The sequence below is a fragment of the Copadichromis virginalis genome, linkage group LG3 (genome assembly GCF_057382275.1).
Source record: "Copadichromis virginalis isolate Kocher_CV1m ecotype Utaka linkage group LG3, C_Virginalis_male_GT1.1, whole genome shotgun sequence".
Lineage (NCBI taxonomy): Eukaryota > Metazoa > Chordata > Actinopteri > Cichliformes > Cichlidae > Copadichromis > Copadichromis virginalis.
Window position 1 is genome coordinate 21,522,646 of NC_140620.1, and position 24,736 is coordinate 21,547,381.

At 39.1% G+C, this 24,736-nt stretch overlaps 1 protein-coding gene and 1 long non-coding RNA gene across 2 annotated transcripts in view; one reads left to right on the plus strand and one right to left on the minus strand.

Annotated features, from left to right (window-relative positions):
• The window catches only part of LOC146713405 (uncharacterized), a 26,698-nt gene extending 24,387 nt beyond the window's left edge, over positions 1-2,311 (plus strand). The window contains exon 2 of the long non-coding RNA XR_014917881.1: positions 1,291-2,311. This is a non-coding gene — a long non-coding RNA (uncharacterized LOC146713405). The remainder of the gene's footprint in view (positions 1-1,290) is intronic.
• cfi (complement factor I) overlaps positions 1-15,044 on the minus strand; it is a 16,828-nt gene extending 1,784 nt beyond the window's left edge. Inside the window, exons 1-16 of the mRNA XM_085447700.1 lie at positions 14,778-15,044; positions 10,293-10,489; positions 9,175-9,328; positions 6,697-6,760; positions 6,447-6,603; positions 6,105-6,301; positions 5,163-5,264; positions 4,955-5,077; positions 4,242-4,277; positions 4,131-4,151; positions 3,404-3,552; positions 2,616-2,719; positions 2,249-2,353; positions 1,609-1,784; positions 697-798; positions 477-625 (exon numbers count right to left, since the gene is read on the minus strand). Of these exons, the coding sequence (XP_085303826.1) occupies positions 477-625; positions 697-798; positions 1,609-1,784; positions 2,249-2,353; positions 2,616-2,719; positions 3,404-3,552; positions 4,131-4,151; positions 4,242-4,277; positions 4,955-5,077; positions 5,163-5,264; positions 6,105-6,301; positions 6,447-6,603; positions 6,697-6,760; positions 9,175-9,328; positions 10,293-10,489; positions 14,778-14,837 (1,896 nt within the window). The 5' untranslated portion in view covers positions 14,838-15,044. The remainder of the gene's footprint in view (positions 1-476; positions 626-696; positions 799-1,608; positions 1,785-2,248; positions 2,354-2,615; positions 2,720-3,403; positions 3,553-4,130; positions 4,152-4,241; positions 4,278-4,954; positions 5,078-5,162; positions 5,265-6,104; positions 6,302-6,446; positions 6,604-6,696; positions 6,761-9,174; positions 9,329-10,292; positions 10,490-14,777) is intronic.
• Positions 15,045-24,736: the final 9,692 nt, after the last annotated feature.

Genomic DNA, 24,736 nt, shown 5'->3' on the forward strand with positions numbered 1-24,736 from the left:
GAATTCACATACGGTAAATGTTTGGACCCAGAACTTCCATTTCGGTTCGATATTCTGTATTATTTCATCTTCTGGGTAGAGCATTGTATTTACTACGCTGTTAGTTCCCTGTTTACTTTTGTATTTCTATTCTGTCCTTCCTGTCTTGTCTCTGTTATTGTTGTTTTGGCTCTGAGTGACGTTCTTATGTTTTAGTCCAGGTCTCAGTGTTAGTCATTTCCTGTCAAATTTCTCAAGTCCTGTGTGCCTTGTGTTCCTCTGATTAGTCAGTTATTGATTTCAGCCTTGTCTCCACTTGTTGCCTGTTCCCTCATCATCCCGTGAATTTATATACTGAGTCAGTCTTTATTGTGTTCTGACTCAAGTCCAAATCCGGGTTGTCACACAGCTGATCCCTGACACTTGCAGCATATGTACACAGTATTTGTAATAAATTTCTCCTTTGTATAGTATAGTATTGTCTTTGTGTACTGTACCTGTGTATAAACTCCAGGGAATCCTGGCTGTCCACACCTCTCACCCCAGCTGACGATGCCCCACAGGTAGGAAACGCCTAACTCATCCACACAAACCAGAGGACCTCCACTGTCGCCCTGACAGGAGTCCACGCTGCCTTCCACATCACCTACAAATAAACACATTTCCATCTGTACTATGTCCAGGTTGCAGTAGTCCGGCTGTGCATAGATCACTCACCTGCACACATCATGCCTGGTTTGAAGCGGTTTCCATAGAATCTGCCGCAATTGTCGATCAGAGAAACGTTGGCCCAGAGCAACACGGAAGCTGACCTCCCCTCTGGACACAACGACAGGAATATTTCATCTTTGCTCATTAATCAAACCAGCTGATGGGAAAACATAACTTCACAAAGTAGATGGAGATATAGATCAATACTGTTGCATTCTTGTCTGATAAAAGTCTTCTTTGTCCTGTTTTTCACTTCATGATGTTCCAGATATATTCAGCTTGTGTAAGATCTGGACTGTCAGCAGGCCAATTTAGCACCTGCACTGTTTTACAATGAAGCCAAGCTGTTGTAATAGCTACAGGGTTCTGCTTGGCACTGTTTTGGTAAATTGTACATTTTTCCTGAAAAAGATGGAACCTGAATGAGAGAGCATGTTGCTCTAAAGCATATATATGCCGATATACCTTTCAGCATTAATGGTGTCTGTTTCTTCAAGGGATCGTTGGGCTAACCTGTGTCAGTGTAGCTCCGGCTTGCTTAGTGATTTCTTTGTATTTCCTACTGCTTCTATCTAACATCTATCTCCTCTCCTTTTACAGGCTTCCCCGGACCCCTGCTTGTTATCCTGCTTTGTGGACCCTGAGTGGATGTGAACGAGTGAGCTTTTAATGGATTGGACTTGGAGTTGGATTTGGGGAAACCTGCAGTCAGCTGAGACTGAAGAAGTCACTTGGATGAGTGACGAAACGTTTCTCCCACAAAACGCTACGTCCAGATGAACAGAATCAGCTTCCGGAGATTTACTTACCTGGATGATTGAGAATGCATCAAGAAGATGATCCCCTTTCATTTTTAACCTGGATTGAACAACATTACTGTTCTTCTTGCAACAGGAAAATATGATTTTTTATCCATACCTGCAGTTCGTCCCCACCCAGAGATACTGCAGGTGTGGTTGGGCTGGAAGAGGTGTGTGGACCAGGGAACACAGACTGCGCTTATTGCTGGATTGTCCACCAAACATTTCTCTGTGAATGGAAGCTTCTGGAGTTTTACCAGAGCGATGTCGTTTTCATATGTGTTGGCAACATAACTGTGAGACATTAAAAAAATTGTTCTTATTTTATTACACATATTTGATTATAAAGTAAACATATTTAGCATTTTCTTATTTCTGTGATATATCTGCTGTTCCAGTGATGGATGTTCATATGTAAATACAAGTAATCTCAGCGAGTCATGAGCTCAGACTTCAGACTTCTCTCAACATTCAGTTTCACTCAGCTTTCTTCTGTCATTGGATCTTTATGATATCATTTACCCACAATGGGAATCCCAAATACGGTCATCTCAGGTGCAGAAGCCTACCTACCCACCGAATAAAGGGGAAGTTGCCTGATAGAGGATGAATTGAGTGTCCTAACTAAGACCCAGTATAAGAAAAATTGGTATTTCTAACTGTGGATCATTCAAAACTGCTTTAATAGAATGAAAAAAGAAAAAGATGTACCTGTAAATGAATGGAGTACATTTATGTATAGATAGTGTTGTTCATACTTTGGGTGGATAATGATGTCCTCAACAGGAACAATGTCAGTTGTGTCTTGAGCTCGAGATTTTTTCCAGAGGGAAAACTTCACTCTGAAGGCACGGGGGTTGGGTCTGTAAACAGCAAGGGAGAAAAATATGGTTATTGCTGACTTCCAAGGCACAGCATGACTTTTAACTGCACTGACCAGAGCATGGGCTTAATCTTTCCGGAAATTGTATCAAATTTACACTACTTTTGAAAGTGAAGGTACCAGGAGAGAAAAAACCTAATGTGTGAGGACTTTCAAAGCAATGCCTAGTCTTAAAAAAGTGTTTTAAAACCTTCAATGTGTTGATGTTAGGAAGGGGGAGTGGTGTGAGAGATTTGTCCGACCTGACACAGTGAGCTGCAGTGATGACCCAGCAGCCTCCGATATAAGCTCCTCCACAGTCAATCCTCTTGTTTTCCTCCAGAGCAACCTGCCACTGGATTTGGGTCTACACACCAACAGGAAGATATGTGGCAGGTTATTCATGTGTTGCTTGTTACTTATGATGACAATTATCATTCAGTTGTGCCAAATGGGGTGTGGCATTTTCGTGCTAAAATAATCAAGACCTTCTATGAAAACAATGTCATCACAGAAACAGACATGACATTATCCTCTTTCTTGAGAGGAACGGTAATGGAATTCTTCATTATGTTCCCAATGGTTTCAAATTTACTCCGTGTGATGATACTCAGCTGGGATTTGAATTTGTGGACGTCTGCTAGAGTAACAGAACTGTCAAGAGAGAAACTGGGGTTTCTTTTCTTTTCTTTTAGTCTATGTGACTTGTTGTTTGGTTAGTTTTAGCCACCAAAGTGATTTGGTTAGGTTTGGGAGTATATCATGTTTTGATTTAAATTTGTATGTCTAAGCAAGGTAGGCATGCCATGACATAGCATTTTGGATTTAACCAACAGGGCTATCATACACTATCATACACTAGGCAAGAGGTCTAGGGCTTCAAACAGGTGGAGCATCTGAGGATCTACAGGACCTTAAAAATCCCTTTGGGTATTTAGCATCAGAGGGAGATCATTATGCTACATTGTAAGAATGACAAAACAAAACAAAACCACATAGTAGCAGCAGGAACGGTAACTGTACTCAAAAAGTTATGTTGATTCCAGCTCACCGGCTTTGCTGGTACTCCCCCGACTACCCTCTTGACTCTTCCATGGGTACTCTTTCCTCGTTGCACCACTTCCTCATCATACACTGTGGTAGCATTTGGAATGCCACAGACCAGATTGGCCTCCAGGGCTTTTCTGTTGGCCTTTGTTTCTGGACAAAGTTAACAACACACAAAGCTATATAACGCAGAGTTTTGTTGAAATTCATACCCTGGGGACTAGATATCCCTGTATATAAGGTGATCTTGTACCCTCAGGACTGATTTAAAGAACATGTGCAAATTGAAATGAGGGTTACTATAGGTCAGAGGTTCCTAAACTGTTTTTGCTAGGCCCCCGTTTGTTTTAAAAGAAAAATCTTCGTGACTATTTTTTCATACTGCGCCCCCCTGCAATGGCTCAGCCCACATTTTGGGAACCTCTGCAATAGGTAGACTTCCTACTGTTCTAATCATATAGTATGTGAGAGGGTTACACACTAATACTAGTGACTAATTCTGTATTGCAGTTGGCTGTCCAGTGTATCCCAACTGGATTAGATGAAGCTTTGGAATCCATGTAAACTTCTGAGGTTCTCTTATGCCAATGATTAAAGGTCTCCTAAACTGTAGCTAGAAGAAAACTGTTGTCAAAAATGTCATTGTCTACTATAGCATCAAGATTATCTAATCATTGTATATAAAATAAGATGTGCCACCACCTCTGATAAGTCACTTTTAATCTACATACCATTCATTGGAGAGATGTACTCTGAAATACAGGAAGAAAAAATAATTACTGTCATCATCACTAATTAAAACAGTGAAATATTCAAACAGCTGCTGTGAGGATTTCATTTACCTGAATTTTTGGGCAGACCTTTCAGTGAAAGTGATTCTACAGAAAACAGAAACATATTGCTATAAGGACTCGGGTGCATGGAAAAAAAAACCTGATGGTTGTGGACTTTCAGCTATGAAAGTCATTCACCAGAAGTTAGCGTTTTTCTAACTGTGACAACTATTTGTATTGTAGTTATATGAAGCAAACCACATGACACTATCAGTGTGAACAGGTGTTAAATCTAATCTTTCTAATCTAATCTTTTACTTAAACGTAAAAGATTAGATGACACAGTTAAATTTAGTTTAACGTAATATAAATTTAGCAAAAATGTATATTACAGTAATCATAAGGAGCTTTCAGATTACAGGAGCATTTTCGCAACTTGTATTCCAGACTTACACTGTGTCACAACATAAACTTTTGAGTTACCTAAGTCAGATGAATACTGCTGACATATTCAAGAAAGGTCCATGTTAAACTTGGCTGTGTAAGTAGCAGTAAGTTATAGTAGGAATTTCTGCTGGTATACTGTTCTTGGACCAATTTTGCTCCAAGATGTAACTAGCCTTTATGTAATTGCCAAAGTTTGGGTAGATCAGGAACCCAAGTGAAACCAGTTTTACAAGTGGAAGAAACTAAATTGCAACAAAACAAAACAAAACAACTTTCTAAGAGCAAACATCTGTTTTTCTAAAACTGTGTGGAAGTAAAGATATGTTGTGCCTTACTTTGCTTTGACTTAAATTTGTTTGATTCATCCTCGCCATCCAGGCAGTCGATCTTGCCATCAGCGAGTGCTTCTTTATGAATACACACTCCCGTTTTACAGTGGAAAGCATATTTTCTGCACTCTGATAAATACAATGATTCACATTGTAAAACTTGGGGCACAAAGCTAAGGTAAGATAATTTCTGATTGTGTTTGTGTAGTTTTACTTTTGCAGCACATCTCATCACTTTGGTCACCACAATCATCAATTCCGTTACACGTCTGGTATTGAGCCACACGCTTTCCATTCACACAGGTGAAGGGATGGTCTAAAACAGACAGAAGAGACAAACTTCTTTTAGACTAGATGAGAAAATATTAGATTCTGTTGAAGAATTTTTTTTTTTTAATGAAGACTGAGCATCACTGTCTCCAAATTTTCAAATTCAGGGAGTCATATAAGCCTGATGATGATAAAAATGTTCATGTTGGGTTTCAGAAGCTGAAAGATGGGTTGACAGTTTAGATTGTGAATACAGAAATGTTTATTTAGCAACTTAATTTTTTTGAGAAAGCTCAAATAAATGTCTAAGATCCAAATTTATACCCAACAAGAAGTCCCTGCTGAGGACTAACGACGTTTAAGGTGAGTTTTTTTTTTTTATTTCAGTTAATTAGTTTATTCTAGAAGTTCCACTGAATTTTCCAACAATCCATTCATCGTCTGCTACTTGTCTAGGTCCAGGTTGCAAGGGCATAGTCTATACATAGACACCCAAACGTCCCTCTTCCCAGGCACCTTTTTGAGCTATTCTGGTGGGGGACACTGAAAGGTTTCCAAGAGAGGTGTTATATCTGCAAAATGTGTTAGGTCAGCTCTGTGGTCTCCTTATATTTGAACCAGTTCGAAGCACCTAACACCGAAGGCAGGCAGAAGGCATAACGGTCTGATAAACTTTTACTTTTAGACATTAATTCATACACATTCTCTTAATAGTGTTGATTCGGAACAATTTTAAGTTATTTCTAAATGCATTTATGATAAGTACAAGTAGCTTAAGAGCACCCTGAAAACCTTCTTACAGTTTAAATTTACCAATTACAAATTTGTAGGAGTACATTGTTTTCTAACCACAGACAAGAATACAGTAGAATTACCACATACTGACCTGTTGGTGCTGTTGATTCCTGGTAACAGGTTGCAGTAGCAACTAACGATCCTTTTGTAACCTCCACTTTGTCGTAGATAACACACTCAGCTAAGGACGTTTCATAACCTTGGCAGTAGACACTAACACATCTGTGTGGAAGCTGTGTGGAAGCTGTCAAGGTGTTGTAATCCACTGTGTTTTTGGATGCTGCACCCCTGTACACACAATGTTAGAAGTGTCTGACTCTAATACTGTGGTTATTTGCTGAATTAAATTTTGATTGACTAGCAGATGATAAACATGTATATTTATCCTATATGTTCATGCTTTAATATTCTTAGTTTGTGTAATTTCTCTCACAGTGGTTTCTTCTGTTCCTTGCAAGCCACATTAGCAGCAGCCATGTTCCACATCTTCTTACACACCAGTAATTCCTCCCCACCATTGCTGTCAGGAACAAACAACTTGACTAATCCGGTTTCCTCATCTATTGAAGTTCTGAACTTTGGACCATTTACTGTTGTGAGAAAAAGAGGTTAAAGTAACATAAACAATTTGTAGGAATCTCAGAAAGAATCACAAAGCTTTGAATGCATCAGAAAGAGCGAACCATCACAGTCATCCCCAAAGTGGGACATGTGGGATTTCCTGGTCCGGCATGAGAGCGCCATCACCTGGAAAAGAGATTAAATAGAAATTTAAAAATAGTGGCACCTAAATGTGCAATATAATCTAATGTTCTGTAAACTTGTAACATACAGAAGATCAACTGTGTCTTGGTTAGGTCAGGATTAATTTTGATTTTTAGCTAGGAAATCTTAGGAAATCTTAAAAACAAAATGCATGTCTGTGAAGGTTCTCAGTCATCCAGGTCATTGTAGTCTAAAGAGCTTGGAAGGATAAGTGTCTGGACTTCTTAGAGTTTCTTGAAGACGTTTCACTGCTCATACGAGAAGCTTCTTCAGTTCTAAGAGCAATTGGTGAAGAGCATAGCTGGACTGGCCATCGGGCATACCAGGCATTTGCCCGGTATGCCCGATGGTGGTTTTTCGTTTTTTTTCCGTAACGGTATAAACACTGAAAAGTGGTGGATTGGCCAGATGAAGGGAGATGTGTAAAATAACTCAGTTGTTTGGTGGTGGCTATTGCGGATCTTCCACAGATTCAGTAACATTAGCAAGTGGTGGAGGCCAGCAGATGCAACACGCTGGCAGGTGGATGACGGAAAGGCAGGAGGAGCAGAGACCCGAGGTGGTGAACTGAACTTCAGGTAAGAAGTTATGACCTGCAGTCTATCTGGGTCAGATATAAACCAAGTTTAAGTGTAGTTTATTTTCGTTATGCTGACTTTTTACAGTCAGTTACAATAACTCGTACTGCGTGCTAGCTAGCATGACGGAGTTTATATACTGCTGGGCGGGTGCTATGATGTTAACTTGTTTTATCTTATTTTATTTGTAAGGTTAGTTATTAGAGTTTCCAACTGTCCCGTAAAAAACGGAGTCGTCTCGTATTGAGGTGAAAAGGAACATTTTGTCCTTTCTCCTTTCACTTTTTAAAGGTTGCCATGTTAGAAAAAATATTTTGCCCTGCCATGCTGTTTATTGATGTGGTAAATGAATGCTTTATGAAAATATATCTAAATCTGTCATCAGTAATCAGTAATGATCATGTCTCACCTCTAGTCTTCTCTGTCTTAATTTCAGGTTTTCACCATGTGTTCTAGATAGTTTAGGAGGTAAACTCAACCAAGCAGTCTACTTTCAGGTACTGTTTAAAATACCAGAATAGGGAGGATGGTGTAGGTGTAAGTTTATTAGACTGATACATATACACCAACAAGACAGTGTACATCACTGTGACAACAGCGTTTGTTTTCATTCAAAGGCTTTATGGTTTTTCCTGTAATACCTGGTGGGCCGGTCACCAGTCAAAATGCCCGGGCCGATTTTTTGTCCCAGTCCAGCCCTGGTGAAGAGCCACAGATTTTAAGCCCTATGGGTGTGTCCCCACGACGGTCATGGATCCCTATTGATCGTCTGTCTAATCACATGAGCCAAGGTGTGAAAATGGGTGTGGGTCACAATCAGCCAGGGTTTTGGGTGAGCTCATTGTGAAACCTGGCCCCACCTTATCATGTGATTTCGTGAGGTCAGATGGCCCAGGATGTGAGTGGGCGTTAAGGCGTCTGGGAAAGGATCTCAAAACTGGATTATAGATGGCAGACAGTTGGTGTCGTAAACCCCCCGCCTCTGTTCAAAGATGGTCGCTCACAGTGGACATAGATGGCTTCTTTCACTCCTCTTTCAAACCATCTGTCCTCTCTGTCCAAAATGTGAACATTAGCATCTCCGAAAGAGTGTCCTTTGTCCTTTATATGCAGATGGACTGCTGAGTCTTGCCCCGTGGAGGTGGCTCTTCTATGTTGTGCCATGTATTTAAGAAGTGGCTGTTTGGTCTCTCCGATGTAGAGGTCTGGGCATTCCTCGCTGTATGCCATACAGTACATTGTTAAGTTTGTGTTTAGGAGTTTTGTCTTTGGGATGAACCAGTTTTTGTCTCACTGCATGTACACTGTATTGCCAAGTATCCACTCACCCATCCAAATCATGGAATTCAGGTGGCCACCAGTGTATAAAATTAAGCACCTAGGCATGCAGACTGCTTCTACAAAACATTTGTGAAAGATTGGTCACCTGATGATCCACAGTCACCTGTTAGTGGTATTATAACAAAGTGGAAGAGAGCAACTCAAAATGCTGGGTCCTGTAAAATCACAAAGCTGGGTCAGTGGATGCATAGTGTGCAAATTCTCTGCTGATTCATTAGCTACAGACCTCCAACCATCATTTGGCCTTCAGACCAGCTCAGGAACATGGAGAGCTTCATCAAATGGGTTTCCATTACCGGTATGGTTTACTGGTATGCACAGATTCCTGACCTCAACCTGATAGAAGACCTTAGGGATGATTTAGAGCGGGGACTAACAACCAGGCCTTCTTGTCTAATATCAGTGTCTGCTAGTTTAGTTCCTGACTGGTTCCTGACTGAAGATATAGCAGTCATACCTTGGACTATAATGAGTTACCTGGCAGTAGGATCGGTAGTTCCTGTTGTCATGGCCACAAACTGGGTTCACATTCTCAACGGGGCACAGATAAGGAGGTTTACATGTGCACTTTCCTTCAACGCAACGCTCCCATGGAAGGCAAAAAGCCACATCACATGATGCACGAGTCTTCCTAATAAATGTAGACCAACAGATCAGGCAGACTGCAAATCACACAATAATCATGCAAAAATGTGATTATTGTGTGATTTGCAGTCACACAATAATCACATTTTGAATGGAATAACAGAATAACCTTTTGTGTTTCCTTCATGTCACTTTTATTTTGCTTATCTTTCTATCAAGAGCATTCAAACGTCACACACACACACACACACACACACACACACACACACACACACACACACACACACACACACACACACAGAATATCAGGAAGAAATAAATAATCTCACAATCTCCAGGGCTGAAAAATTAACATTAACATTTAAAATAAAAATGGCTTGTCCTAGGAATAAGTAGCTACAGTAAAACCAAGTGCCCCATCTGCAATCACTGGAAAAAATTTAATTCCACTTTAACCTCCTAAGACCTGAACTCTTCCACAGCATTTTTAATTCCTCTTTGATATTTGGGCGGATTGGGGCCTGATGAATGTAAAAACAAAGAATTACCAGATTTTTTTTTTTTACCTTACTTTTGTTTTTAAGAAAAATATGAGGATATTCGTTTAAAATTGTGATAGAACAGTAGCAGTATAATGTCCTCGTAAGTGGATATCAGGCCCTTGTAGAGCAAAATTGAGTATTTTAGTCTAAATAACCCAAAATGTGATGTCCACATATGTGGACGCAGGTCCTAGGAGGTTAATTCCACTTTAAGTCCACTTTAAGCTCCAAAAGGGAGTCAGCCCATGTTAAAATGTTCAACTTTTACAGGAGGAATAAATATGTTTTCAGTCTACAGAATAAATCTTCTACAGCACAGCTGTTTAAATTGGATTATTCCTTTGTCTTCATTTGTTTATGGTCACATTTGCCTTAAAAAATCAAGAGAGGAAAGCACTGCAGGTGAGCCGCAAAAGATAACTCCAACCAAGGTGAAATTAAATCACTTAAGCACACAAGTCCACATACCAACATTGAAATGATTCCAGATACTCATTGCTCTCAGGTGTCTCTGGGGCTTTGGTAGTAGCCAGTAGGGTGGGAAATGGGGTTGGTAAGTTTGGTATCTGGATTTTCTGATCCGTCTGCTCAGTCTGCTCGATCTGCTCAGTCACATGGGGCTGATCATCTACGTGTGCTCGGTCACTTTTGTCTGATGGTTTTACCTGGTAAAGCAAAAAACCCATAGTATAGTTATACTGTGGTAGTATCTACCCAAAGCAACACTGGGTGATAAAAAACTTCAATTGTCACGGTTCTGGGTCGTTTCGACCCAGCTTTTTGAATTTCTTATGTTTTGGTTTATTTTTGCATTATGGATTATTTTCTTATTCTCTGGTGCTTTGATCATGATTATAAATAAGTCATGTTTTTGGTGAGGGATTAGTTTTTCGGTGGTGTCTCATGTTTAGTATAGTTTGAGTTCCATGTGTTATATTCTTTCGGTCTGCCTCTTAGTGTAAGGTCTGTGTATTTGTGATTTGTTTCCCGTTTTATTTTGATAGTCCCAGTCTGTTGTCAGTGTGTTCAGTTTTACTTCTTCCCTGTAGACTTTGTGACCCAACATATCCCAGAATGCATAGCGCGGCGATTGTTAGGTTTGTATTGTTGATTGTCATTTATGCTTAGAAATATTTACTTATATATGCTTAGAGTTTTGTAATTAGTTGTAGATTGGTAGAGGTTTTGATCCTTAATAGTCTGCAAACTTTGTGTGTATTAGACAGCACTTTGGGAGCATGAGAGGTCATACCGTGTCTTATTGTTTTATGGTAGGATTAACGTAGTTGCGTCTGTTCTAGTCTAAGTGCTCTTTGTTTAGATGAACTGCAGGACTTCCTCACCGTGTTATCTAGGATGAACCATCTAGGGTGAGGGGGAGGCTACCCTCTTCCTGACCAAGGATGTTTGACCCTTTGATCAGCAGTACACACACACACACACACACACACACAGGCAAGGTACTCTTTGTGTGTATGTAGACGTCATATGTTAATGAACTTATGCATATTCATGTAACCTCAATAAAAGAGCAGTGGTACGGGAGAACGGACGAGAGCAACTGGGGTCAAGCGAAGGAATGGTGCCTGTCCGGTTCTCTCCCGTGCACGAGAAACATGAAGAAGTTTGCCTACTTGTGTCTTGCTTTGCAGTGTAATTATATTGTCTTCAACGTTCCAGCGGATGGGTTCAAGCTACAAACCTATCAGCGATGGGTGTGGATAATTTTGCCGAAAAAAATGGTGGACGAGGGTCGCCCGAAGAGTAAACTTTAAGTAAGTACTGAATATGATGTCACTTATTTATGTGCAAATGTTTAATAACGAAGAACATTAAACATTACTGTTGGCAACATGTCGGCAAAGTCATGTGACATTAGTGACGTTAGTGACGTTTGTACTAACTTGGTTTTAAAGCCTTTACTTTAAAATATACGCCGTTCAATAGCTGAGCTTAATCTTACAGAGAATGATCAAAGCTCATGTAGAAACAAACAAACAAATGAACAAAAGATTTTCTCCTTCATGTCTGTCAAACAAAGCTGTATGACACGTTTCCAGCTGTTAGTATCATGGTTGCTAGGCAACCTGGGCAGCGCAACGGAGGCTAGACCGTCCCATTTCACAAGCCTCGCACTTGCGGCCTTAGCGGTCTTTAAGTACGCGGCCTTGAGGATTGTTGAGGCTGCGTACTTTAAGGCTGCAGACCCTGAATTGGGATACAGCCATAGTCAGGTTGTCAGCTATGTTCACGTCATGGTTTTTTTTTTCCATGTCTCCATGCCAGGTCCCATGTTCAAGGTTTTTTCATGCTTTAATCTTAGTTCACCCAGTTTAGGTTATTGTTTAGTTTCGCCTTTTCCTTTTGTTTTGTACTTCTTTGCCAGCCTTAATAAACAGCTTGTTTTTTGTTAATCCATGTCACATTTCACATTCTGTTTTGTTCTGCATTTCAGTCCCTTTTTAGAATCAGTCTGCCTCAGCCAGACTGTGACAACTACATGAAACTCACAAAACTTCTTTTTCTAAAAGTACGTTTTTCAATGAGTGGTGAACGGCTGTGAAGTTAAAACTCTTTGGAATCAGGTGATTCTTTTTATAGACCCTGTATTTTACCTTTATGACCTTTATAATGCTCCAAATTTTCCAAGGTTGGAAATATCACTGAAAAGCTGGGTCTCCTCTCAGTATATTCCAGTCAAACTACCCTACCCTCAAAAGTGTAGATTGGTGCCCCCCAACTGGTTTGCTGGTCTTAAACTTGTGATGGTTCTATTGGTATTTAATACTGGTTAGTCATCAACATTGTCCCTAAAGTTTTCTTGGCTACATCACTAAATAATGAAGAGTCAGTTTTTCAAAGATGGATTAAACTTTCTCTTTGGTCATAACCTTATTTCAGTGAGGGTCTTCATTTGTTGTACTTTGAGTGTAAATGTTATGAATGTATGGAAAACCTACTACAAATCCATTAATTCATCTATTATCTTGCACTTGTTCAAGATAATCACACAGATTTGCAATCTGATGAACACTTTGGAAGGCAGTTTGGGGGTTCAGTATCTTGCAAAAGGAGACTGGAGCAGGCAGGGATCGAACAACCAGCCTTGATTAGTAGATGACCTGCTCTAACTCCAGAGAGACAGCCACCCAGTGAGGACTCCCTCCAGTTTTGTGCGCCTGGAAAACCTGCCAAGGGAGGGAGGCATCCCGATCAGATGCCTGACCGCCTCAACGTCATGATGTAGAGATGCAGGTTGTACTCCTCATTCTCCTTGTTTGGGGTGGCTGTAGCTCAGGGAAAGAGCAGGTCATTCACTAATTGGAAGGTTAGTGGTTCCCTGACTGCTCCAGCCTCATGTCTGCATGTTTAAGTGTTTTGTTTTGTTTTTTTGTTTTGTTTTTTTTAAAAAACCCACAGTGACACAAAATTTGTAGCTAGATAACCCTGTTCACAAGCAGGCAACTGAAACCCTTCCCTGGGGCTCAGGCAGGACTGGGCAAAACCCCAAAAATAAAAATGGATCTCCAGAGGGGTTGGCAACTTGCAAAGATAGTCACTGGGGTTGAGTGACCTGTGGGGTGGGGCCAGCAGGTCTGTCCTGGACAATAATTCTGGGGATAAGACTTTTTATCCTAATCTCAATGTTTTCTCCCGCACTACAACCCACAGTAACTAATCCATGCCCTTCTTTTGTGGACTATAACCCCCTTTATGTTGTTTGTTTATGCTGCTACTGGATGACTGCCAATAAAGGTTCATTTGGTTTGGCCCCTTAAACACACACAACCTTTCCAAACCTGAAGTCTTATCCATATTTCTGAGGTCGTTTCACTGATAACAGTCAGCTTTTACTGGACCTGAGAGTAGAAATCAGTAAAGATGGCAAACGTTTCGCTCTCCTGTTAATCACCAGTAGCTCCCTATGGCCTATCTACCACTTAACCTTTTAATTTGATGAAAGCTTTGTGTAGACTTCACCAAGAACAGGATGGAAACTGGATCAATTTAACAGTATGCAAACAGATTTTTTTGCTTAATGCTTAGTCTGGAACTGGATTTTAGTCCAAATTCATAGAAAAATGGTTTATTCATTTTTTTTATTCTTTGTTATTTTATTTGTTTGTTTTATTTTATTTTATGTTATTTACAGTTTTTAAAGCTAAAGTAGCCTACTTATAATAGGAATTTCATTAATCCCACGTAAGACTCCATATGTTAGGTGTAAAGTTCATTAAACTGTCTGTTTGGCATTAATAAAAATAATTGCTAAATTACAGAAGATATGCAATTTAGTTATGTAATTTTTGTCACATTTGACATTAAATCACTTTATTTATTTACATCTATTGGAAATACTAGCCTGTGACCTCTGTTATAAGGCTTAAACATATTTTGCAGCTTTTTAAAGCAACACACGCAGCTGCATTGGTGGAAGTATGTTGCTTCAGGTGGGCAGAAGGTCAAAACAACAACTCGCTAACCAGGCTACCTGATCACTCCATGGTTTCAACCAAATTTGAGCACTTTTTGGGTCTAGAACATCTGGATACTGTTGGTGATTAAGGTAAATTAATCATATATGGGCATATGATTAATAGTACTCGGGATGCTTGAGGTGCCTGTTTGATTCAGTCCAGGTTTTTCAAACTCAGTCACGCTGACTGATTACATTTGCCACAGTGAAGCCTCCAATTCCCCCAAAGCCCAACCTCAAATGTTATTTTTATAAATTTGCATTCAGATCTAAGTGATTTTACAAAACTGTTCAACAGTTTTTATAATAGCCCATTTAAAACAGAAGTAAAAGTATAGCAACTGTAAATTCTGTAAATTTGCTAAATCTCAGTTACAGTTATTAGACAACACAGTACTGAATACTGGCCTCATTAGCCATGCAGTGTAACTCTGATCAACAGATCAACAAAACTGATAAAAGAGAGGCTAACTCACCATTTCAAAGTTAATGAAGACAAGAAGTAGCAAGGAAACAGAAACTCTGGCAGATCTCATCCTGGCAAATGTAACGATAACAATGAAACTGTAAAATTGCTCTCGTCTTTACAGTTTTGGTCCCTCAGAAATGTTTAAACGGGCAATTTGTAAGGCATAAATCTCTCGAAATAAGTTGCAGCTACAGAGAGTTATTCTCTCTGTTAGGGAGCAACGGGTCTCTTCTGCCCACTGATGTCGTCCCCAATCAATCATCAGCTTGTCTGTGTGGACACATAAGTACACAAAATGATTGATCCAGCTGATGATGAAGAGCAAGGGGGAGGGGTTGTTGAAGGGCATCTGCAGAGAACCCAGATTTTAGCAATCAAAACAAATATGTGTTTGGAGGGTGTTATAACTAAGTTACCAACTTACATGATGAGAAGTAAGAATTTCAGGAAGATGTTGCTTTTTAATCTGGACAGATTAGGCTGTAACTTAACCTCGTGATGAACCAAACAACGATGTGCAGTAATGCCAATAAGGTTAAACAAGGACAAATTGAAATAATAGCAGAGATTTATTCAGAGATTTGTGGTGTGTGTTGCTTGGCAGACCGTTTACCATGACTGTGCCAAATTATTACAACAGTATAATTAAACGCATGTTTTTCTTGGCTTACTGTATCATAGTTTAAGATAGATTAACAACACTCTGAATTTGGGTTGCTGTGAGAGGAGCTGTTAATGAAGCTGGTTTTTAAAGGATGTGTAGCAGAAATATAATGAAGCAAAATGTTTAAATTTTGAGATTTTTAAAAAATCTGAAAAAAGTGTGCTTCTATATGTATGTGAATTTTTTCATGCCCATTTCTGTCCATGCATTTGAATGGCAGCTTTAAAAACAAGCACAGGAGGATTGCCTATAAAGTCCTGTAAGCAGCAAGACGTTCTAGGATCATTTAAATGAAGCAAAATTAAATTCTAAAAGCTATGCTAATAATTGTTTTTATCTTTTGTGCTAAGTTTAGATATAATGAAATATGCCATGTAACTAGTGCACTCGTCCCACACTGTTCAAATTTTGAAATGATTGGCTTGGCGGTGAGATACATGCTGCCATACACTTTGCATACATTTTAGTACTATTGAATGACTGATATCAATAAATAAATAAATACTTACATACATACATAAATACATGAATAAATATACGTTTTGATCTAGAGTGGAGAGCCTCACTTGTTGATCCACAACAACATTGTGGAGCAACTATTCCTCCACAGCTGGTGATCTGCCCACAGTTTTCATTCTATAGTCATCATTTAACCTTAACATTGTAGGAAATTTTTTTCTTTAAAGTCAACAGTTTTACACTTTTTGTGTCACGTGTCATTTTTCTGCTTTGCAAAGTCAAACTGTATTTGTTGAAAAGGTGAAAAAGGCTTGACCTGACGGGAAATCCTGCAGAAGAGGATGACAAACTAACAGATGAAAGTACAAACAAGTTAATATTCAATGATGAATCAATAAAAGAGCATTTCAGAAACACAGCGTGCTTTAACAGAAAGGCCGACTGAGGCTTCAGCTTGGCTCCCACTGACTACTTAACGGTAAACTCTGGATATGTTACTGGGGTTCAAAATCTATCTAAGTCACACATCCTCACTGACACTTGATAAAAACGCTGATGACCTGTTGTTTCAAGTTGTCTCCAAGGCTGATGTAAATTTCTTCCACATCTGTTACAGTGTGTGGCTTAAACCATAATGGTGTGTTCATTTAATGTTACACAATTTTGTTTTCCCAGTCACAAACGGCAGTCCCATGAACACGTATTATATAAAGTATAATAATAGATCTATTTTGTTGTTTTCTAACAAATTTCCTGTGTCAGAGTTTTGATCAACTTAAGTTCTTGTGAATATTACACGTTTTTAAAACCACTGTTTGTTAATTATGACCTTTATGCCTCATTACTGATTAATAACTCTAATAATACTCTAAAAAAGATCATTTCTGGATTATTTTGACTCTAAAAAATAATCAAATAAAAGGGTCAAATTTACCAAGAACATTTGTTTTGAAATCATTTATATTGTCTATACAGTCTTTCTGCAGCACCGTCTGGAGGTTTCCCAGTATAAACCTGTTACAGGCATAACTGGCATCACATGTTGGCCAGTTATCATATCACATATATCTTTATGCTATATTTAGATTACTTGCTTGGCATATATTGTTTGAAAGGGTAGTGTCCCTTAAAGCACACAGACATTTCTTCTTAATTTTTGACACATAAATGCAGTCAAAGGGCTTTGGGGTTTTTTGGTTGCCTTGTTTTTCAAGAGATGTTGCAGTTAAACCTTTAAACATTGCAGTTTCTAAAATGGAAGGAAATAAGCAGTTTATTTTGAAATACCAGCTTTTTCTCTTATGGATATTTATTATTCCTCATCAATTAGACAAAGGCAGTGTCACGAACCAGGCCATACGGTCATGACAAAAAACAAAACAAAACAAAAACAAACAAACAAAAAAACAGACATGGTTAGGAATGTATTCCAAGCTGCTTTATTCTTTTAAACAAATAAAACAGAAAAACACCTACTGTCAAAAACAAACAGTGGTGTGTGAAGGAATGGATGAGTGAAGATGATGCATGTAATAGTGTCAAAAGCAAAAACAAAACCGAACACAGCCAAAGTCCAACCTGGTGTCTCAGAGCCAACCAAAACTATGCCCTAAAGGCTTTTTATATAGAGTCCTGGCACACTGGCCCAGGTGTTGCCAGTGTCACTGATTGTAAACGGGAACTCCGCCTCTCCAATGCCTGCAAACAAGACACACATGAGCCAAGAGGAAGGCAGGGTGCAGTGGGTCGTCACAGGTAGATCTTGTCCAATTAGCCAATAATATTATTACTACATACTAATGCTGTGTCCTTAGTGGTCTGTACTGCATGTTGAAACTGAGTGATTTCATGATACAGTCCTTGACATGGTAATTTCTTTAGTTTAAAGATGCTTATTGTCAGATAGTTTAAACTTTCTAAAAAAAAGTTGTACAAGAACTTCAATATTAGATGTTTTTGTATGATTCCCAGAGATTAAAGATGCTTCTCAATTCTCAAGTACCCGAGTCTGTACTCTTGTTCTCACTAGTCCAGACTTTGTAAGTTCACAGGCTGCATCTTTCAGAGGACCCAGTCTTCGCGGTCTGCGTGGGCCGGGTCCTCTGACGACTGAGACGGTCGGAAGTGTGAGGCTTGTGAACTGGGCCAAAAGATTTGTGTCACCAGCTGTCTCGGTGTAGTTATAATAAACTCAGCCTTCTGCTCCTCGCTCGCTAAAATATATAACAGGACACTGGAGTAAAGTCTCGGTCATCTCACACTTCTGTTTAATCAGATTTCTGTTTGAAATATTTTCAGCTGTGTGAAAACTATAACTTTAATCTCAGCCAAACCAATTTACTCAGGAGCAAATAAAACACTGAAAAAGCCAAACAATAACCATTTTAAGTCATCTAAGTGACTTATATATCATGTTTAACCTGAGTAGTGAAAGACCGCACGGGGTCTGAAAACGATGTGCCGGGAGTTCGCTGTTCTCGCCGGCTCTACTGAGCCTTGATCTCCTGGTCAGCTATCGAGCTGCTGGGTAACAGACGTTTCTGAAAACTTTGGAGCACTTTTGCAAATATGTGATGTCTTGATAAATCAAGCAGATATTTGAAGTTCATACAACTCCATTCCCGTTTTGTAAGTTTATTTTGTCCCTGAATTGGGACATAGAAAAGGTGTCAAACACTCCTCCTACTGACATGCTCTGACCACTTCCTACTCCTAAGCAGCCCTGGTCACATATCGTGTTGGACTTCGTCACGGGCCTGCCGCCCTCTTCTGGTAACACCCACATCCTCACTTTAATTGACTGTTTCACTAAGGTGCAGTGTTGGTCAAGTTACTTGAAAAAAGTAATCAGATTACAGTAGCATTACTGCCCATCTCTGCTAAGGTGTTCCACTTTGTGGCTTCACCTAAGCTTCCTTCTGCACTAGAGACTGCCAAGTCACTTACTTCCTCTGGTTTTCACCCACAGACTAACGGCCTAGCAAAATGGGCCAATCAAGAGCTGGAAGCCGTTTTCTGCTATGTGTCATCCATATCAGACTACTCCATTAACTGGAGAAAATCAAAGATTCTGCCTCTGAACTATGAATTTCAGAGCATTTCCACCACTCAACTGCAGCTGGGTAACATTAGATGTTTAGTTATAGATGACAGTCTGTTGGCATCACATTTTAGGATGGCCTCAGCTTTCTTGGAACCCCAGCAGAGTAGGTACTGAAAAAGGATCTGATCTAATGGAAAAGCCTAAAAACTAAATTGAGTCAGTCACTACTTTTATAAATGAGGCTTTTAGAGAAGAAGGAGAATTTGGACCTGGAAACAGCTGATTAGGGATGGGTATTGATAAGATTTTCACGATTCCGATTCCATTTTCAATTCTGTTTAACGATTCGATTCTTTATCGATTCTTTTTAAAAAAGGAGAACACTAAGTTCGATTAGCTTAGAACTTTGTTTTATATCTTCTCTTTGAACAAGATAGAAATTGAGGAGTAACATGGCCTTACAAACCCAACAGTGAGATCTTAAGAGATCCAGCCTACGGCTCTTCAATGGGGTGTCACAGGGTCCCCAGGAAAAAAAATTGTAAATGTAAAATAATAAAATAAATATTCTTCTGTAGCAATAACAAAGTTTAACATAAATTATTCTGTAGCAATTACACAAGAATATCCAGTAATGTCCCTGCCTACAATTAAACACATTCACTTACCTAAAATTGGGGGCATCTGCTGTGGCAAATGGGTTCAAGCCAGTGTTGCCAACTTAGCGACTTTGTCGCTATATTTAGCGAGTTTTCAGACCCCTTAGCGACTTTTTTTAGAAAAAAAGTCGCTAAAAAAAGACGTGAAAGCACGTATTGCTTTTACTCTCAACAAGCAGTGGGTGCTGTAACGCAGTCAGTTCTTCTTTTACTCTTTTACTCTTATGCTGTTTTGTGGATCACAAGGTTTAAAACTACTTATAAACACACACACAAAGTAACTCCACCAGAGCGCCTATTTCAGGTCACTTTTGCCGGTCCAAGCCCGGGTAAAGGAGCAGGGTTGGAATTGTGACATTAAAAAAAACAATAATTGCTAAAAGAAATTTAATTTGTAGTTCTAAATAAACTCTAAATGCATTTAGGACGTTTTTTACTCACTTTGTCTCTTCCACGATGTTATTTCTCTCTCCAACAACATAGGTTACAATTAGATTAGCATGACCAATTATGCAAATTAGGCGATGACGTCATTTAGCGACTTCTAGCGACTTCTAGGACAACCAATAGCGATTTTCCTTACTGAGGAGTTGGCAACACTGGTTCAAGCCTTTTACCACAAACTTAGTCACTGCTCGGTGACATTTGTCTATCCTGGCCTGAAAGGAGACGCTACCGGTAGACTGCAGCGAGAGCTGCCAGCATCTGAGCCAGACTCTGTCTGTCTGTCTCATCATGATCACCTAAATGCACAGTAATGGCAGGTTTTGTAATAAGGCAGATCGCGCTAACATAATATGCAGTGTTAGTTGATTATTTACCTGCCGCATTAACGGGAGAGGACGTGCAAACGTTACCGCTGCTGCTGGGTTGAGATTCACGAGTCCGGAGCGGAATTAAAAACATGACATTCATTTAAGGTCATCGCGTGTTTTGTGAGCAAATGCTTTTGCATATTTGTAGTGTTTCCTCCCTTAAATGAAGTATCTACTTTGCAAGTATTGCAAGTTGCCCTGTTGTCATCCGTTCTCGTAAACTTTTGAGCATTTGAGCCGCTTACGCGCCGTGTTTCTTGCCAGGTAAATGACGCTCCGCAACGTGGTGACGTCATTCGGGGCGACTGGAATCGATAAGGGAATCGTTTGCAAAAATGTCAAACAATTCCAAGGAATTGAAACAGTGGGAACCGGTTCTCAACAAGAACCGGTTTTCGATACCCATCCCTACAGCTGATAGCAACAAACTTAGAACAAACAGTTTATGAGGGGAAGAGATGAAGCAAAAAAGCCAAAGACCAATTGTTTTATTAGTTTTTTAAACCCACATCCTTTATTTCTTTATTTATTTTAGTCTTTTGGAGCAAATAGGAAAACAATGAAGGAAACAGATCAGAGCGTCAAGTTTCAGTTACAGCTAAACTGTTATTTGCACTATTGCCTGTTTTCAGAGAGGAAGGCTGAAACATACGTATGTTCTTTACTTCTTTGACAATGCAAAACTGCACTAAATATTTTGTCTATCAGCTCTGAGAGTAATTTCATGAGAGGACTAAGAGATCTGGTTAAAAATTTATGAGCAGTGGGATTTGTTCAGTCCTCCAATGGGAGCTAAACTGTGGCACAGAGCGTTGGGATGCTGTCTTGGCATGGTCACATGGACTCCAGCAATTGGATGGCTTCATCTGCCTGAAAGTGGTCTTAACATTACTCACATGCACCAATGAATCCTGTCAGCCAAACAAGACTGTCCACCTTAAGAAGCTTTGATAACTGGACCTGACCATAAGTACACTCAGTTGTTGTCTTCTCTTGGATCTTTCTCCAATGACATTTAAACTGTTGCTCTTACACGTGACTACACAGCAAATCCAGCATGTCCAAATTAACACTGTCGGATTTGATTTCAACACTATAAAGTGTCTATATGGGTCCACACCAGAGAGTGTTAATTTAACTCTTTTTGGAGAGTTGGTACGTTAACTCTGATTTAGTGTTAAACACCAAATCTGTCTGGAGTTGATAATTTAACACTTGGTGTTAAGAGTTTATATATTAACTCTCAAAGAGTATTTTAGTTTAACTACGTAAGAGTTATCTTCTAATTCATTCTAAAAAGCGGGAATTTTACTGTTCTGACCTTCTAGAAATTTCTTTTGGAAATAAACATTTACTAAAAAGATGCAATGGTTTTTGAAAAACATTTATTCTGAACTGTGCACCACAATTTCAAAACATATTCTGAAAGATGTAACAGTGTACATGTTCTCACTTTCATTAGAATTTTGTTTATCAAAAGGTCTGACATGGTAAATGCAAATAACAGCATCTCATCACTTATTTCTTCAATACAATATGCATGTCCTTCATTCATCCCTTTGTGGAACTTCAACGCACTTCTGCTCTCCCCCATATTCCATCTTCACAAGCATATCCTGTGCGGAGATTGAATAAAAATTAGTTGACACTAATTAATGGCACAAATAATCCAGTAAACAATTGCAGCACAGTAAAAAAAAAGGAATCCTCTTTGTGTAAAGTATTTTCCCAAAAGACAAAGACACAGGCAACAGGTAATACTGAACTAAATGTAAAACCTCAACCTTTTAAATTTTTACCTAAACCATGTGCACAAAACTCTGGAGGGATCTATGCTAACGCTGAACCCAGTCAGGATGTCTGCTACTGCTGTTTGCTCGGTTTGTTTTGTTTTTTTTATGGGCGATCGTTTTCAGGCTTCAAGTAGCACCATTATACCAACATTTCACATTCTAGACATTGTTTTAGGTGTATTTGACCAAAAGTTTGACTGAAAATTCACATGCAAGCTTTTTTCAAGGCTGTGGTATTTGCCCGCAAACAATACCTTTCAGCTAGCTAAAACAGAATATTATGCTATCACCGAGCAACATGGCTAATGCCTTTCACACAGCTTTGTCTCAACTCCAAAGAGCCACAGAAGTAAAAGCTCATAATAATAATTGAAACAATCTTTGAAAAAATGACTTACCAAGCATGGCAAACAACTCAAATACGTAGAGCAAAATGTTCTGAAACGGCTTCACTTCAGCTTCGATTGGAGCCGTGCTGGGGGCGGAGTCTGTGAATTTACTCTATTGGTGTCATAGCCCCTCTAGGAGTTCAGAGTTAAGAGGTCAAGAGTTAATGTTTCCATTGTAACACCTCCAGATTTGACAGAGAAACACTCATTTTTAACACTCGATTTTAACTACTATCATTTTACACCTCAGAGTTACATTAAAAGAATGTGACTGTGCTTAGAGTAAAATTAACTCTACTTTTGCAAGAAGACTATTAACACCAAAACATTTAACACTTTTGAATTTGCTGTCGTGACATACCTCAAACTGAAGAAGTGCCTTTACATAATGAAACATGTCGCCATGAAGAGAAGTTTTGTCTTTATGTCATCTAAACAGGATTTGTAATGTGACTCCAACTTCTGTTAGTAATGTTGTGTTACTGTTGAAATGTGAACTGTTTCTTTAAAGGGCCCATAGTCACAGTCCACACCAACACAAGTTCAACATGAGTGAAACAGAAACTCTGACTCCGTGAAAGGTTCATGGGTCAGCATCACATTAACCATTATGGAGTCTCTGATATAAAACCATGATATGATCCAAATGGAGGATCATGTTTATTATTATGGAGAAAACCACAGAGAGAGGCTCAAACTGTTTTTGTGTCACGGTAACTTCTGCTGTGAGTTTAATATTCACTCACTTTAATGTTCACCTTAGAATCCTTTTTGTCAGGTGGATGTTACATTCACCAGCTGTCTGTTGGTCTTTGGTTTTACTTTAATGTACAATGACTCTACATTTTGCAATCAAGTCAAACCGAGGACAGTAAGGATCTCCAGAACCATTCATATTCATGAGAGAACTCAGAGAAGTTTTTCAGAAGATAGTTACCAAATTATGGTAGTAGAATAAAAATGTACAACTAAAAATACAAATTTATTACTGTTCCCAAAAAAGATGTAAATGTTTTGGTTGATGTGTATTTTCAGTCTTTACTGCATCATTGGCGATGACAGGAAGGAAGAAGCTTTTTATTTGTGAATTTAAGGCAACTAGCAAAAAAATTATGGCTTTTAAAATGTGTTGAACACATTTCCAACATAGTAACATCGACAGTATATTTACACTATAAACACATGCAATAAACATTTACTACACAGTACACATAACAGCAAACATTTGTCTTCTAGCAAACCATCAGCACATTTTCAGTGAGACATTTCAAAAGCTGCTGGGTTAAACCGAACAATAAAAAGCACTAAATACAAATGTATTTCTATTCTTTTTTAAGAGCCTCAATAATATTTGTCTTAATGAGGTTTCTGCTGTGATGTCACATGTGCACAGAGTTATCCACCATACTGAACGTGATCAGAACCACCTGAAGTTTGCATTCATGAAGAGGGCGTTACACCAAAAACCTCTCCTTGCTTTGACTGCTAGCAGATTGCCACAGTTGTCCATAGTTTGGATGGAAGAAGCTGACTTCTGCAGGAACGTGCCAGCTGACCACTGAGGAGTAGTAAAACTTTAAAAGTGCAACGCAAACCAGAAACGGAGAATATTAGCCTTCAAAATAAAAGAAACGCCTCAGTGCAGCAGCTGAGAACAAATGGTGTTTGCAGACAAGTTGGTGTTTTCCATCAAATTGGAGTGACTGCAGCAATCCATTAACTAACCAAGGAATTGTAAGGCTTTAACCAACCAGTTGTATTTTTCCCTGGTGACAGGTGGTTACCAGAGCTCCAGTCCTGTGTGACTAAGGTCCTACTCACTTAACCCTATGACCTGTTCAAAATAGCAAAATAATTGTCATGTGACTTCAAATCCTTAGTATTATCCAAATAAATCATTTCAAACACCATTTAATTAACATCTTAGTTATGAAGATAAAAAAGTGGGTCTCTATGTTTTTTAATCAGGGTTTAATTTTTCTATCAAATTATGAAGCCAGAGATACAAAAAACACTATATTCAGCTCATATTCATATTCAGTTACTTTTTTCCTCTTTAGTTTATGTGTCTGTTTGCTAGAAAGGACATGTTCTCTTCATAACACAAACATAAAACAGTGACTCACCGGCACACTCATCCACAT